Source organism: Polypterus senegalus, chromosome 13, assembly GCF_016835505.1.
Source record: "Polypterus senegalus isolate Bchr_013 chromosome 13, ASM1683550v1, whole genome shotgun sequence".
NCBI lineage: Eukaryota > Metazoa > Chordata > Cladistia > Polypteriformes > Polypteridae > Polypterus > Polypterus senegalus.
Window position 1 is genome coordinate 152495130 of NC_053166.1, and position 16818 is coordinate 152511947.

A 16818-nucleotide genomic window follows, 5' to 3' on the forward strand; every position below is an offset into this window, starting at 1 on the left:
TGTTTGTAGTGCTTAGGTATCACAGAGAGCAGTTTTCACTGTTGTGTTTTAATATCAATGTATCACCAATCCAAAATGACAAACTCATGCGCACAGTAATTTCTCCATAGCATAATGCTCCTAATTTCATTTGAAATATGGATGAATAATTCTCATTTTGTTGTACTCTTTCAGGTCAACCAGTGCCCTGAGTTTGAAGCAGCAACAGGCAGGCCGCTATGTGGAGCTGTGTGGTTTCGAATGAGACTGACGACACTTCAAATCTGCAGCTTTGCCAAAACTTAAGCCTCATCTTGTCCATCTTCACCCTCATCTACCTCATTGTCTGCTTCCCAATAGGCCTCTGCTACAATGCACTCTTACTGGTGGTAAATCTTTATAACAAGGTTTCCATGACTATGCCAGATGTTTACTTTGTAAACATTGCTATAGCTGGACTAATCCTCAACATCATTGCACCAATACAGCTTCTCGGACCTGCGTATACTCAGTGGGCTGTCTGGGATTTCAACAATGAAGTTTACATCACACTGCTCATTCTCTTCAATATTTCCTCTTTGGTGATTATGTACTCCACTACTCTGCTAAGCCTGGACTATTACATAGAGTGTGCTTTACCAAGAACGTACATGTCTAGTGTCTACAACACCAAGCACGTCTGTGGATTTATTTGGGGAGGAGCAGTTCTGACTAGCTTTTCTTCACTGCTCTTTTATGTCTGCAATCATGTCTCCACTAAAATCATTGAATGTTCCAAAATGCAAAATAAAGAGGCAGCTGATGCAATCATGGTGTTCATTGGATATGTGGTGCCAGCCATAGCGGTTTTTTATGCTTTTGTACTGATCCTGCGGATTAGGAAAGAATCTACACCACTTGATCAGGAGTCAGGTCGACTGGATCCCTCTGTGCATCGATTACTGCTTGCATCTGTTAGCATTCAGTTTGTTTTATGGACACCCTATTATGCAATTCTTCTGGTGCACACCTTTTATGGGATGCAAGGAAAACACTTTTATGGACAGCACGCAAAGACATACTATTTTCTTAAAGATTTATCTGAATTGCTTGCATTCTCAAGCAGCTTTGCAATGCCTTTAATGTATCGTCATATGAATAAGAACTTTTCCCAAAAACTAAGCAGGCTCCTGAAAAAGCTACACGGTGGTAGTAACCAAGGTTGCTCCCATGAACGATCTGTAGTGCAACAGGTAGTTACTTGATGAAAAACAGGAAGGAACCTCTCTTGCTGCATGAAAGTGAATTCTTTACTATTTTATAGTCAATTAATTAATATCAAACATGTGGAAAAATGAAGCACTTGTTCATTAAGAAAAATAATTGCATCTATGCACACACAGTAACTGGTTGCCCTCGTCTCTGTATTGCATGGCATTTGCCTAGATAATACCATGATGACAAAGTGCCACTAAATCAAGAAAGAAAGTAAAAACAAAGAACGCTACCATAGTTTAGAAACAAGTAAGCTCTAATTGCTTGACCAATGTTTCTGTTAAGCTCGATTTGTATGCCACACTACTTGCACCTTCCAGTGTTTTAGAGGTTTGTTTTTTTTTATCATTGAAGAGGCAAATACAAAGGTGTTGTGGCTGAGCTAAAGATAATACCTGACAAACGCACAGAAGACCAAAACACAGCAGCCAGGACAGCAATGGTTTAGTTCTGCCTCTGTAAACTAAATTGCTGTTTTAATGAATCGTGGCTTGTCTAGTGTATGCGTTCGTTCTTTTCATTTTTAAAGCTAGACTTGAAAAAACTACCTTTGCAATACAGCGACACCTGTGAAGAACATTAAGCTAATTTTAGTTTTAAATTGTAGTTATGAAGTTTATTTCACTCCTACATGTATTGATTTTCTGTGTAACATGAAGAAAAAAACTATGGTCATTTTTAGGAGAGAGAGGGTGGCTGTTAAAGAAAAAACATTTTCTTACCTTTTTGGTTAAAAAAAAAAAAAAAAACTTCTTTTGAGACATCAACTCTAAATGGGCCTTTTGTGATTGAGCATGGGTATGACTGAACTCTAACATGGAGAGACATTACATGTATTGCTAGCTCATTGAAAGGTTATTGCACCGTAGCCCTGCAAGTCAGCTTGTCCATGTAAATTATGGAAGAAGCAGTGTCCAGTGCAGAATGTATTTAACATATGGACTGAATTGGACAATTGGGGCATATGAACTGAAACAGTATATTAATAGTTCTGTAACGTCAAGATGAAATTCAAGAACAGTTGACTCTTGATTAACCAGTATAATAAATAGGGTTGTATAATATGGGCAAAATTTCATATTACTATTGCAGTATGGTGTTCAAAAAGCACTATGAAATTCTTACTTACATGTCCAAACAAAATATATCTGAATACAAGCATTTCTAGAAGGAAATTTAAGCCAGTTTTTAAAATATTCATAGAGTCATGTTTCTCATCTATGCAGAGTACACTGAAATTAACTTGCTTGTGCTAATTTACATGTAACTTGTCACCATTCTCCAGCACAATGAATCATGAATATTACTACCTTACCTCAAAACTTGTTTTCTTGCCTGAAAATACTCAAAACATATTTGTCATTAATAGACAAAAAGAAGGAATTTTATATTAACACATCAAAGGAACTAATATATTTCCCTGAAGATAAAAAAAAAGACATAATTTACATTATTTAACTGAATCATTGAAATATTGAAAAAAGGTTAATAATAATGTAAATTTTCCACAGCATGGTATATAGATTAAAAAAATTTAAAGGGTTTGTTTTTCCAAAGTACTAATTTGAAAGGATATAATTAAATAATATTAAGCTTGTATGAAGATAAACAAATTCTTTAAAAGTACTCTTTTCTTTCTCTTGGATGGGGATGAGGGTAAGGTTTCTATCTTTTCGCAGCTATAAAATATTCAGCTTTTTTTTTTTATAAATAGTTTTTTTTTTCCCTGGAACAATCAAGAGTTAACTGCAAAGCTGAGAGGGCTAAAAGGTACTTTAATTACTTCTGATCTATATATTTTAGTAAACAGTAATTAAGTAATGGAACGTCCTCTTGTTTGCATACATTACAGAATCCAAACTGCTTCGAAAGTAGTTTCCGCTAAAGTATTTGGATTTTTGCTGCTGTGCACTTCAAATGAAGACACTCTCACTTTTGAGACTAATGTTTTTCCGTTTGCATCTTCTTCCACTGCCAGTCCAAAGCCTTAACAGCAAAGGACAGTGAGCTTATTGGGTGACACTTAATAAAGCCATCTCATATGTGCATGAGTTCACAGAAAAACCACACATTTGAGCCAACACAATTTAAACACCTACGTATAAAAATAAGGCAGCCCAAGACAGTACTGTATGTTTGACGGCGGTGCCTTTCAAAGCCACTGATTGTCAACACAGCCTAGAATTTATTTAATGTTATGAAGTATGCTGCAGCTTTTTAATCTTTATGAATACATGTGGTGGTGTTGCTACTGTACAAATGTCTATATGAATGTATATATGTTTCTTTATATATGTATATATTGAAAACTAGAAAGAATGCCTACATACAGTATACAGTGTTATTTTCACAAAAAACTTATATTTAGATACTTCTCTGTTGATTACATAAAATAATGTATTTTTATTAAGTAGACTATAAACAAATAAAACTAACAGTGATATTTAAGATCATTCCTCTAGTGCTTTTCTTTTCCCTGATGGTGAAGGGTGCAGTCATAATGGCACAGACAGGTCTACCTGTCACTTTCAGGCCTTTCATTGCTCAGTCATGGTTGCTTGTCATTTCTGTTACACTATATATTACCACTGAGCCATCGGGAATTCGTGTGACTAAAGTTTAATAATAATAATAAAAAAAAAACTTTTTTTTTTTTTATATACACATACATTATTGGCAGCTAGCACTAATGATCATGACAGTCACACATTGCCTATTGTGCAGTGGTAGTAAGCATGAATGAGGTAGTGGGCACTAATGGAATACAAAATACATATCAGTTATGGAATACAAAATACATATCAGTTTTTTCAGTCTTTCAAGAAGTAGTAAATGATCAGAAATAAAACTATAGCTTGAAAAAAATGCTAAATTTTTTGGCAAATTTCTATCGCAGCAGATTGCTAAATGACAGTTTTCCCCTGCATCCTGCTGACATTACTTAGAATAAACACTTCTCTACCTATCAACCTTTGGCTTGCTTACACCAGGGCTGATCGCAGGTACGTCAAGGAGTTTTATTGAGTTGAACGATACACACAGAAAGCACTGGAATACCTGGCAACTGCAGACGTTTGGAACAATAATGGAAAATGGCCTCTTATAATTGCAGATTATCTCTACACCTAACGGTCAGCCTCACTTCATGTTTCTAGTTTTGTCCTGCCAAGTGCAGTTTAATTGGAGCTTTCGTGTGCAACTTGTGGTAGGAGGTTAATCTGGCTTCCAATCTTTTGGATTGCTTTTTCTACTGGCTAGGCTCATCTATGATGCTAACTTTCCTGTTTATTTACAGAAAGCTCCATTCTAATCTGATTTAAAACCTTTTTTGTTCATTCTAATATTTGGGGCATTATCTCTTCTTAGACTTAGCCAAGAGAACAGTGGAGGCTGTAGGACACCAGTCAGCACACATACACCTTGGCTCGGGACAATAGGCCTTAGGACTGCCATCCTACTGCTTATATAAAATATTCACTTCTACTCACTTTTTTATTTAACAATATTTACCATTTCCAACAACATATATCTAATACAACCTGACAAAGTTCTTAAAATTGCATGAAGTTAAGCCTACTGACTCAGGCAACAGTAACAAATCACTTTGTTTTGGAGAAAATGTAAAATAATTCCACAGTCCTTAATACATATAGTCAAATCTCTAACATGTAACAAAGTAACTGAAAGAAGCTATAAGTCAAAAAAAAAGCTAGAAGATATGATCAGATGTGAACTTAAGCTTCTCCTATATCAGGGCCCCAGTGGTCATATCCTGCGTACAATTCTTTCTTGAGCCACTAGAACAAATGTTCCATTTCACAATTCTTTATTTATCCAGCGCAGCAAATGAGGGTCATTGTTACATTTCTTTATAGCAACACAAACAATGATAAGCTCAAGGAGTGTGATTTACTTTTTATAGCAAGTTCACAATACTGACATCTTCTAACTCCATCTATAAAAAGTGAAGATCAAATCTCTTTGCTTCTAAGCTTCACAGGCTCAAAATTCTAAGATGTGCTTTGATCTACCATTTCAAATTAACAGACTATCAATTGGGTAGGCCGCAGTTTGCAGAGTTTCAAGGACTGTGTGAGCATTGAGCAACACTTGAGCACCACAAAGAACAGTCTTATCTCCTTTTATCTGCACTCTGTACATCTTGTACAAAAAATATAACAGCAGGCCAAGTCACCTGCAGAAGTTCTCAGGGGATTCCACACTATTGGGGTGTATTAATAAGGGTGGTGAGACAGAGGATAGGAGTCAGAGGATAGGAGTCAGATGGACAACTTTCTTCAACTTAACATCAGCAAAACCAAAGAAATGCTTATTAACTTTCAACACACCAGAGTCTTTATGCCCGGGCACCATTCAGAGAGTGAATATGGAGGAGGTGCACTGCTGCAAGTTCTTGGGCTCCACATCAGTGACAGACTGGACTGGTCTTGCAACACAAGGCAACTAGAGGAGAAAGCACAAAGGAGACTGTGCTCCTTTAATGTTGGGTTGTGACATCATCTATTGTACAACTCTGTAATAGCCAGTGCGATTTTCTATGCTGTGGTGTGCTGGGCTGGTACTACCACTTCAGAATGGGCCCAACAATTCAACAAGCTGATTAAAAGATAAGTTTGGTATATTTCAAGTTGAGGTTATTGCTTCATAATTATGGTATATATGTATTTACCAAGTGAAATTGTGTTCTTAAGTAAAACGTTTTCTATAGATTTTTTAAAAATATGTAGCCAGTCCTAGCATTTTACATTGAACTCTATGGGGCATAAAAAATAAAAACTTTCAAATAGGTCAATTTTTAGGCCAAGACTGTTGTCATGTATTGATCTGCATCTTACACTGTTATGGTAGTAGAACCGTCACCGGGTCCTTTGCTGGCTACGGTGAGCTGGAAGAACCACCAAATATAACACAGTCTAGAGTTGACAGGTACAGTGCTGAAAGATAGTAACGTTAAATGAATCCCCACAAGATGCTTAATGTTAGTGCATCATTCCAGTAATAAATGGATTTTTAGATTTCATACAATGCCTTCACTTAACGGCTTGGGGGAGTCCTATTGTTTAGCAGACTTGATGCTTTATTGGTCAGTTGACGGGTAGATTGTTTTCATTCTGCACGTGCATGGCTACGTACTCCCTTTATGCTACTAAAAGCCGTCAAGCAGCTGAATTCAGAACAGTCGAGAGTAACGAAACAGGAAAGTGGGAAAGCAGTCACAGTGCGGGGATGGTAGAAATGTTACTTTACTTGTTTGTGGATTTTATGCTTTCTTGTTGTTTTACGAGTTTATAAATAATCCCTGGGGATGTGTGAAATATAGGTAAGTTAGTTTATGTGTAGGAATAAAGTGAAGATAAGGGGGTGGATCCAACCCCCACTATTAGAATGGTGTGTAGGAAATGTTTAAATGGAGTTTGTGCCATTAGTTTGGGAGGTCAGTGGTGAGGTTAGGTGTTGTTATTGAGCGTATAGCAAAGTTTATTTCCCCCATGCTGTTGGCTGTCTTAAAGGTATTTTTTAACCTTGTTAAGACAGGGTGTCGCCTAGATTTTGGGAGAGCACTGGGGTGAGAGAGGTTTAGGCTGCTACAGGGCCATTGGACCAATTATTCACACTTTTTATTTCTAGCATTATTTTTTTTGGCAGCTTTGGAATATATGCATTTTATGAGCCCTTGCCTGTAACCACTGTGCATGAATGTTTTCAGTAATTTATTGAATTTGTCTCTTTTTGTTGGATATAACTATTTTGTTTCGCTCAATTGTTGCATATTATTTTTATGGATCGTTTACCCCTTCATGACACCTTTTTTGCATATTTTTGTTCTTTATCTCACCGGTAAATACTGGATTATGATTCTTCCTGCAATAAACATCGGTGGCTTTGGTTTCAAAACACTTTGTGTTTTATCTGTGTTAAGACAGTCAAGATTTGAACAAAAAACACGAGTATTAAAAGATTCAGCCATTTTAAAAGAATACCAGCTATACACACTACCCCAACATTTGTCTTCTGTTATCACCATTCATCCCTAGTGGAGCTGCTTTCCACTAAAAATACAAAATCGCAGTAAGCTGTTCATGCTCCATGGTTGTTTCTGTTTTAATTTACCTCTGTATTTATGTAAGAACTCAAACAAGCAAATAGAAAATGTATCCGATTCCTTACCTCTAGAAAAATAGTACCAGGAATATGCGATAAAAAGATTAGTTCTAGATTCCTTTTGTTGTCACAAACATACAGTGCATCCGGAAAGTATTCACAGCGCATCACTTTTTCCACATTTTGTTATGTTACAGCCTTATTCCAAAATGGATTAAATTCATTTTTTTCCTCAGAATTCTACACACAACACCCCATAATGACAACATGAAAAAAGTTTGAGGTTTTTGCAAATTTATTAAAAATAAAAAAAACTGAGAAATCACATGTACATAAGTATTCACAGCCTTTGCTGAATACTTTGTCGATGCACCTTTGGCAGCAATTACAGCCTCAAGTCTTTTTGAATATGATGCCACAAGCTTGGCACACATATCCTTGGCCAGTTTCGCCCATTCATCTTTGCAGCACCTCTCAAGCTCTATCAGGTTGTATGGGAAGTGTCAGTGCACAGCCATTTTAAAATCTCTCCAGAGATGTTCAATCAGATTCAAGTCTGGGCTCTGGCTGGGCCACTCAAGGACATTCACAGAGTTGTCCTGAAAACACTCCTTTGATACCTTGGCTGTGTGCTTAGGGTCGTTGTCCTGCTGAAAGATGAACCGTCGCCCCAATCTGAGGTCAAGAGCACTCTGGAGCAGGTTTTCATCCAGGATGTCTCTGTATATTGCTGCAGTCATCTTTCCCTTTATCCTGACTAGTCTCCCAGTTCCTGCCGCTGAAAAACATCCCCACAGCATGATGCTGCCACCACCATGCTTCACGGTAGGGATGGTATTGGCCTGGTGATGAGCGGTGCCTAGTTTCCTCCAAACGTGACGCCTGGCATTCACTCCAAAGGTCTACAGACAATTCCTTTGACTTCATGCTTGGTTTGTGCTCTGACATGAACTGCCAACTGTGGGACCTTCTATAGACCAGTGTGCGCCTTTCCAAATCATGTCCACTCAACTGAATTTACCACAGGTGGACTCCAATTAAACATCTCAAGGATGATCAGGGGAAACAGGATGGCAAAGGCTGTGAATACTTATGGACATGTGATTTCTCAGTTTTTTTATTTTTAATAAATTTGCAAAAATCTCAAACTTTTTTCACGTTGTCATTATGGGGTGTTGTGTGTAGAATTCTGAGGAAAAAAATTAATTTAATTCATTTTGGAATATGGCTGTAACATAACAAAATGTGGAAAAAGTGATGCGCTGTGAATACTTTCCGGATGCTCTGTATGACAGAAACACAGAAGGGATGTTTTCTTTCATCAAAACTCAAAAAGGATGTACAGTGGAACCTCGAGATACGAGTTTAATTCGTTCCAGCACTGAGCTTGTATAGCGAATTTCTCGTATCTAGAACAAACTTCCCCATTGAAAATAATGGAAATCCAGTTAATCCGTTCTGCACCCCCAAAAATATCAACATAAAAATCAATTTTCCTAACAAATAACACTGATAAATAATATATACAAGTGGAACCTCGGTTTGCAAGTAACTTGGTTTACGAATGTTTTGCAAGACGAGCTAAATTTTTAATTAATTTTGACTTGATAAAATGAGCGATGTCTTGCAATACAAGTAGTATGGATACACTTTGTCTGCTGAGCGTCATGTGAGCATAACTGAGCTGATGGTTCTTCTCTCTTGTGCGCATCTCTCTCTCCTTATCTCGTCGCGCACGCATCTCTCTCTCTCTCCTTATCTCGCTCGCGCACGTATATCTCTCTCTCCTTATCTCTCTCACTCTCTCTCTCTCTCACACTTTCTCTCTCTGTCTCCTCTTGAGGGCAATCGTCTCCTATTCTCCGTCTGCATGTCCGCGATATTTTTGGATACGCTTATACAGCGAACTGCTACAGCGAAACAATGAAATCACAAACACGTAGATCCTCACGCTACGGGAGAACAAGGAACACTGAGTGAGCTTACGGGCTGGCAGCGTCAGCTTGGGTGAATCCCCAAGTCGAGGCGGATCGGGAAACGCGTCACGCATAACCACAGCCTGGCTTGTGGCTCGTTACGCGAGCCAATGCTCATATTTAGATCCGAATTTTTCGCTCATACTTTCCACTTATCTTGAATTACTCGTATACAGAGGTGATAATATCTAGAGGTTCCACTGTATTTGTAAGTTTTATATCTTTACTTTCTGCTGGTGCCTCATGCCCTAAAGGGTTCATTGTAAAACTCCAGGACAGACTGTGATATTTTTTAAAATGTACTGTAATCATGTACTTTAAAACACAATTTGTCATAGGAAATGCATAAATACTATTTTGTTAAGAAATAACTGACTTTATAAATTCCAAACTTATCCTTTAAGAAACAAGGCTCAATTATGGAATGCACTAACGACCCACTGGAGGTTGAAAAGAAGGAGAGAATGAAGACAAAACTGACAGCCAGTATAGATAATGCTGCCCATCCTCTCTATGTCACAGCAGCATTGAGGACTTTTTGGCAACAAATTATTTAACAGGAGTGTGTCAAAAAAACGCTCTTGAGGATCCTTTACATTTTTGGCATTGGGCCTTTATAATACTTCATTGTGACTGCTCATTTTATCTTTAGCCAAGTCTGATGTTTTCTTTCTTTAGTAAGTTGTACTTCTGGTGTGTGTGTGTTTGAGACGTGAAATACTGTAATACATTTGCAGATGTGACCAGATCACATTAGAATGAAAAAACACATTTGAATACATTTCAAAACCAGTTGACATTTACCAAAATAAATACATTCTTCCTGCCACTTTGGCATTAGGTAACAATTTGCTGAGACATAACTGAAGAGTCTCAATGAAAGCCATCCTGACATGTGATGCAGTGTTTTCTCAAGTCATCTCATCTGATAAATACACTCTTCATGTCCTTGTTACTCCCAGAAAGTTAACTTAGAGTCAAAGACATCACCTATGTTGGCTTTCTTAATCACAGAAGGCTGACCAAGCACATCAGTTACACAGCTGAAGTGTGGGACTAAATTGGGAATGGGACCATTACATGAGAAAAGACCAAATACACCAGCTCATGCTATACATCTCTTGCCAGCTGTCCGAGAGCCAAGAAACCCAGCGGACATAAGGGTCAGCTCATGCTGGTAAATGCTTGATACTTCCTGCCACATGTGGGAGAACATTAAAAAAATTTACAAAATTCAAAGAATTTGCAGAACTTCAGAGAGAGACAGATAAGAGATTAATAAACAGAGAAACAAGTAGATACAGTATAGACAAATGTATTACATTATAGTAGATATGTTTAAAATGTGCTATATAATAGATGATTGTTAAAAAGTTATACAAATGAGAGCTAGATAGAACATCAAAGACACTATATAAATAATAGAGCAAGCACAGACATAAAAGGCACTATACATCATAATTAGATCACCTAATGTAATATAGTAATAGATCACCTATACTGTAGCAGAATAAAGTAAACAGAAAGTGCTCATTCTGAAATATTGTCCTGTCATTAATTAGTTGCTGTTACAAGCATCAGTTGTTTTCAACAGTAAAATCATGGCTCCCAGATAAAAGGAGGCCAATATGCACGATAATGCCAAATTTGCTGTTCTCTAGTTGTTCTTATCCTGAATCACATTATGTCAGCTTGAGAGAGCTTTTAGCACACAACATTAGAAAATGCAACAGTCAGCAAATGCAAGTGACAGTTCACTAGCTCACAAGAAACCTGTATCGCCACAAGTCTGGGTTACAGGGAATATAACTAAAAGGTATAGTAAAAGGCCTTTTAAAGGATAACACAAAACAAAATGCAGTTATCTGTGGCTCTTAAAAGGGAGGGGGAGAGAGAGATAAAAATGAGAGGTTTGAAAAAGCCAATTTTGTCAGCTTTAAAATCACTAAGTAAATGTGCACAGTAAACATTATCAGTGTACACACAGCAGCTAAATATGCTTGTGGTTAGTCTATAGAATTAAATGTGTATAATGCATTTTATAGCAATCTGCTATGAACTCGAGAATCATGAAAAGCACCAAAAAAAAAAAAAACAACCATAGTCTTTATAAATAAAGAGATTCATATTTCAAAAATGCTTTGTGGCAAAATGGAGTCCCAAAGAACACAAAAGACAGAATGATACATCTTCCCAAAGCAAACAAAGTCCCAAAATCCAAGAAGCAAAATTAAAACATGGCACAGGTTAAAATCCAGAAAAATCACAAAAGTACAACAAAAACTCGCCATCACCATCAAAAGCACATTTAGAATGAACCGCAAGGGACTGTGAGGTTTACCTCAGGGTAGCCCCTAAATGGTGATGGGCAGGTGGCCCTGCCTCTTGGAAGACCACCAACAAAAAAAGAACAAAGGCCGATACACAGATACATAGAAACTAAATGACCAATAATATTAACATAAAGAAATCTAAATGAACAAAATAGACATGAAAATGACTTTAACCACTAAAGAAACATGACATTGTATTATGCATACTATCGTGTAGTTCATGAAAGCAAACTAGGTCTGAATTTTTGGAAGTAACATACAGAAGAATGGAAATGAATAAGGATCATATTGTCAAATCTGCAATCAAATTAAGATGTGGTAGGTAGTACTTAGAACAGGTGCCTAATGGCTCCTTCATTTTGGGCTCAAATCCCAAATCCAGAAGTTGCTCATATGGAGTCTGCAGATTTTCTGCTTTACAGCGTGGGTTTTTCATTAGGTACTTTTGTTTTCCTTTCACATTTCTAAAGACGTGAGTGTGTGTGATTTTGATTAACTGTCAGATTCCAATGTAGCCCTGTGGCAGAGTGCATACATAGCTCTATGATGGCATTATCAGATTTGGGACATTTTTTAATGTTCTTTATCCCAAACATTATTCACATTTTAGATCGGAGTAGGCTTTATGCTTTCAACATAAAAAAGTACAAAAGACATCTGAAACATTTTCTGCAGATAACAGTTCTAGTTAACATAAAACACTTAGAAGTTAGAACCAGTAGAAATAAAACATCTTAACCATTCTTATTAGTAAGTCACTGAATGAAAGCTTGTAACAACAAACATGGTTATGATGCAATTCTTTTTTGCACAAATTCTGCTGAACATGGCTTTATCTTTTCACATTTTAAAATAAGTCTTCTTGATTTATTATTAAATCTGTGCTTATGAAGGAATCATTTCTAGCCAGGTTAATGACTCAGCAAGATGACTTAAATTTTTTACATTTTTGAGGGTCCATGATGTTGTGTACAAACTAAGTTTGGCCTGCTCTGATAAAATGACATATGCATTTGAATTAAACAACAGACTTGAACAGACACTTTTCACTTCATTCTGATCTGGTTTAAGAGTGATTTAATTCTATTGTCAGAAAAAGGAATTTGAAAACATTCCACGGATTCCTCAAAATGTACTTTGGCATCTGGTGTCCCACTCACCAGCCATGTTTCATAATGAAAGCTTTTGAAAACTTCAAAAAATAATGATCTGACGCCTACATTCAAAATATTTTGTTTTGGGTTAGCATGAATTGAAAAGAAAATGGCATGTCTGTGACAGACCTGTCTGCAGTTGCCACACATGAAATGTTTCCATCACGACTTATGTTGTGAATTTATGTGCAGCAATGCCATCATGAATGTGGGAAATATCGGCCTCCTTGGATCTTAGTGTGTTATTTCTGTGGTTGGTGCACAATGAATAAGAATGTGGCTGTGAAACTGGGTGGATTTTAATAATCATAAAAAACAATAATTTAAAAATGAATAATTATAATGTAATATAATTTAAATGTAATTTCCAATTGAATCAGTTAGAATTTAATAAGCATAAACCTACCAGATATGCTACATACCATGCCCTGAGACACAAATTCAATTCACACCACTCTTTCAGAGACGCAGTTTCACTGCTGTCATGTTACAATTTTAGAACTACTTAAAAAAACACTTTCTGGGAGGAGTTCTTACAATCATCTTATCTATAAGTAGTGATAGTAACTGCATTCACAAAGCATATGGCCTAGTGATGCTGGAACTAGATGACAATGCTCACAGTTTCGGTCTTGCCCTGAACAATTTTAAACAAGGTAAATGTGATAGATGAAAGACCTTTAGCTGCATCATGGAATGCTTGGTCGATATAGAAGTATAGTATACTCTATGTAAATATCTGGCAGATAATTGATAGTTCTCTTTTCTACTTTCCTCTAGGATCTCTGAAGGGTAGATTCTTTGAAGCATTTGTATATATTCCTCAAATATTCTCTATGTCTTCATTGAGACAAACCAGTATGGGCTGTGGGGCAGATATGGCTGCGAGATGTGAGAAGCTGGGTAGGTTTCCTTTAAGTACATTTCTTATTTGCATATAGGAAAAGGTGTACAGATCTCAATGCTATATTTAAATTAGGAGCAAAGCTGTGCAGCTGTCCAACTTGCAGCAAATGTGTAACGCAATTATCACACAGAATAACATTCTTGAACAACATATCAAGAGTCTAGTAGAATCCAAACCAGACAAATTCCTGCTGTTCTGAAAGCCAAAGAAGGTGCAGCATGGTACTTTTTATAGATATACAGTATCTGATTAAACGGAAACTTAGCATTTTATGCACATTTTATAAAATGCACAAATTACAATTTGGTAAACAACAAGGTTTTTATTTCAACTATGATGAAATGTTACAATAAAAGAATTTCAGTGAAGCAAATATTTGTGCATAATAATACTACATTTTATTTATATAACGCCTTTCCCATGCTCAAGACACTTCACAGAGTTTAAGAAAGAACGGAAAGGTATACAGTATATAGCATTGTACTAAACCAGATAAATAAATAATGAAGAGTAAGATAGTAAATTCAGAGAAAAAAGCCTAACAGACAACATAACTGATGGTGTAGCGCACACACACACACACAGGTTACATTAGCATCTTGACAGAGAGGTAAACTGAGAAAAGGGTAATAAAGTCAAGTAGAGCTAAACGCCTTCCTGAACAGAGGAGTTTTGAGTTGTTTTTTAAAAGAATTCATGGAGTCAGCTGATCTGATTAATTTCGGTAGGTCATTCCAGAGTCTGGGCGCTATACAGCTAAAGGCCCTGCTGTCACTCATGGAGTGTAGATTATTGTGGGACATAACAAGATTGCCAGAATCAGACGACCTTAGTGGGCGGGCAGGCACATACTGATGTAGTTTGGCACAAGGTCATTTAAGGCTTTGTAGGTTATTAGTATTATTTTATATTCGATTCTGTAAGACACAGGGAGCCAGTGAAGGCGGAGCAGGATGGGTGTTATGTGCTCACTGTTGCTGGTTTGAGTAAGGACTCTTGCAGCCGAGTTTTGAATAAACTGGAGCTGTGATATAAGATTAGAAGGGGCATCTGCCAGTAGGGAATTACAATAATCGACGCGGGATGTGATAAAAGCATGGGCAAGTTTCTCAGCGTTAGAAAAGGAGAGGAAGGAGCGAACACGTGATTTGTTACGGAGATGAAAGTAAGAAAGTTTCTTAATGTGATTTATGTGGGGGGAATAAGAAAGGGAGGAATCAAAAATGACACCAAGATTCTTTGCAATACAGGCAGGTCTGATTAGATCACTGCCAAGATGGACTGGGAAGGAGCTCATTTTATTAAGTGGCACTTTAGTCCCAATTTGCAGGAGTTCAGTTTTGCAATTTAAATTTAAAGAGTTCTGCTCCATCCAAGTTTTAATTTCACTGAGACAGATTGTAAGCTGAGAAAGCTCTGATGAAGTTCCACTTTTAACATTGAAATAGAGTTGAGTATCGTCTGCACAAAAATGATAACCCAGTCCAAAGCTACGAATAATATGGCCAAGGGGAAGCATGTAAATACAGAAGAGAAGAGGGCCGAGGACAGAGCCCTAAAGGAACTCCCACTGTTGCCAAGACTAACAAACTCTTGCCTATCAGTCTGCCATAATGAGTGTTCTTGGCAGCAGTTAGTGCTTCTCTGTAAGCTCTTTGGTGGTCAGAGAAAGCCTGGATGTGCACGGTGAGGCAAGACGTATGTGACATTCTCTCAAGGCGTCGGCCAGCTGCATTCATAAATCGCAATTCTGAATTATACCAAGGAGCTGAACGCTTAAAGGAAACCTCCTTATGTTTTAAAGGAGCTGTTATATCTACTGCTGAATGAAGGGCTGCGTTATAGTGGTCAACAAGACTATCTAGTGTTGATGGAATAGGTGAAAACAGTAAAAGATTAGAAATGGATCCAGAAAGGATAGAAAGACAGATATTTTTAAGGTTTCTGTAAGAAATTTCTCATTTACAGGTAAGAGGAGGGAGAGGTAATGAGACAGTGAAAAGTACTGCTTTATGGCCAGAGAGTCCCAAATCAGTGCTGTAAGTGCTGGCAACAGATAGTACAGATGTACAGATAAGGTCCAGTATATGACCACCTGAGTGGGTGGGAAAATCAACATGTGTCAAGTCAAAACAGTCCAGTAAGGATAGGAATTAATTTCCCAGTTTAGATGTGGGGATGTCAATATGGATGTTGAAATCACCAAGAAGAATGACTCTCTGGGAAAAGGAACTTAAGTGGGTTAATAGTTCAGTTAGATCAGATAAAAAGGATGTATTGTATTTTGGAGGACAATAAACAAGGAGTAAGATAGGACCTGATTATGTTATCGGTTTAAGAGCCAGACACTCGAAAGACAATGGACAGTCAATTGAGATTCTTTTGATGTTTAAATCCACTCTGACAATTACAGCAAGTCCTCCGCCTTGTCCTGAGCTACGAGGCTCTGTGAGGAAAGTGTAACCAAGTAGTGTCGCCTACGTGACAGACATAAATTTATTCGGTTTTTGCCAAGTCTCTGTTAAACACAGCACATCAAGTTTGTTGTCAATGATGAATTGTGACAGAACCAATGCTTTGCCATTAAGAGATCTCGAATTAAACAATGCAATATGAGTAGGACTGCGTATTCCTGAGCAAATGCTGCCTGTGATCTTTTCATTCGCAGCCCGCCGGTGGCAGCAACCTGACCCACGATGTACATATTTCGGGTGCCACGAAATACCGGTGTCTTTTAGGATGTTCCAATCAGACCATTGCTCTGGACAAACTGTTTAATATGAAGGATTTTGTCACAAGAGTATTTTAGCATGAAACTGAGCAATACTTATCTTTCAGCAGTGGAGGAGAAACAGCACAGTACAGCAGATCCGGTGAGACGGGCAGGTGCGGTGGCAGCAATGTCCGGCGATAGCAAAGCAGCAGAAAACATAGTAGGAGGAGGTAGCAGGATTTGGAGGTTCCAACATACAGCCGCAAACAAGTAAAGCTGGGCATTATAGGCGTAATCACCCCAGAGCCACAAGCCAGGTGAGTATAAACATCAGATCAGTTCTTAGTCATAAAGCACAATAAAATGAATCGAGAGCAGA

The 16818-nt window shown here is 37.5% G+C and overlaps 2 protein-coding genes across 4 annotated transcripts in view; one reads left to right on the plus strand and one right to left on the minus strand.

The window, feature by feature from the left end:
* The window catches only part of gpr146 (G protein-coupled receptor 146), a 67452-nt gene extending 63771 nt beyond the window's left edge, over positions 1 to 3681 (plus strand). For both annotated transcript variants that reach the window (XM_039775403.1, XM_039775402.1), the window contains exon 2: positions 175 to 3681. In XM_039775403.1, coding sequence (XP_039631337.1) covers positions 219 to 1223 — 1005 coding nt within the window. In that variant the 5' untranslated portion in view covers positions 175 to 218 and the 3' untranslated portion in view covers positions 1224 to 3681. The remainder of the gene's footprint in view (positions 1 to 174) is intronic.
* LOC120542760 (uncharacterized protein C7orf50 homolog) overlaps positions 1 to 16818 on the minus strand; it is a 278068-nt gene that overhangs the window by 106811 nt on the left and 154439 nt on the right. The window lies entirely within an intron of this gene.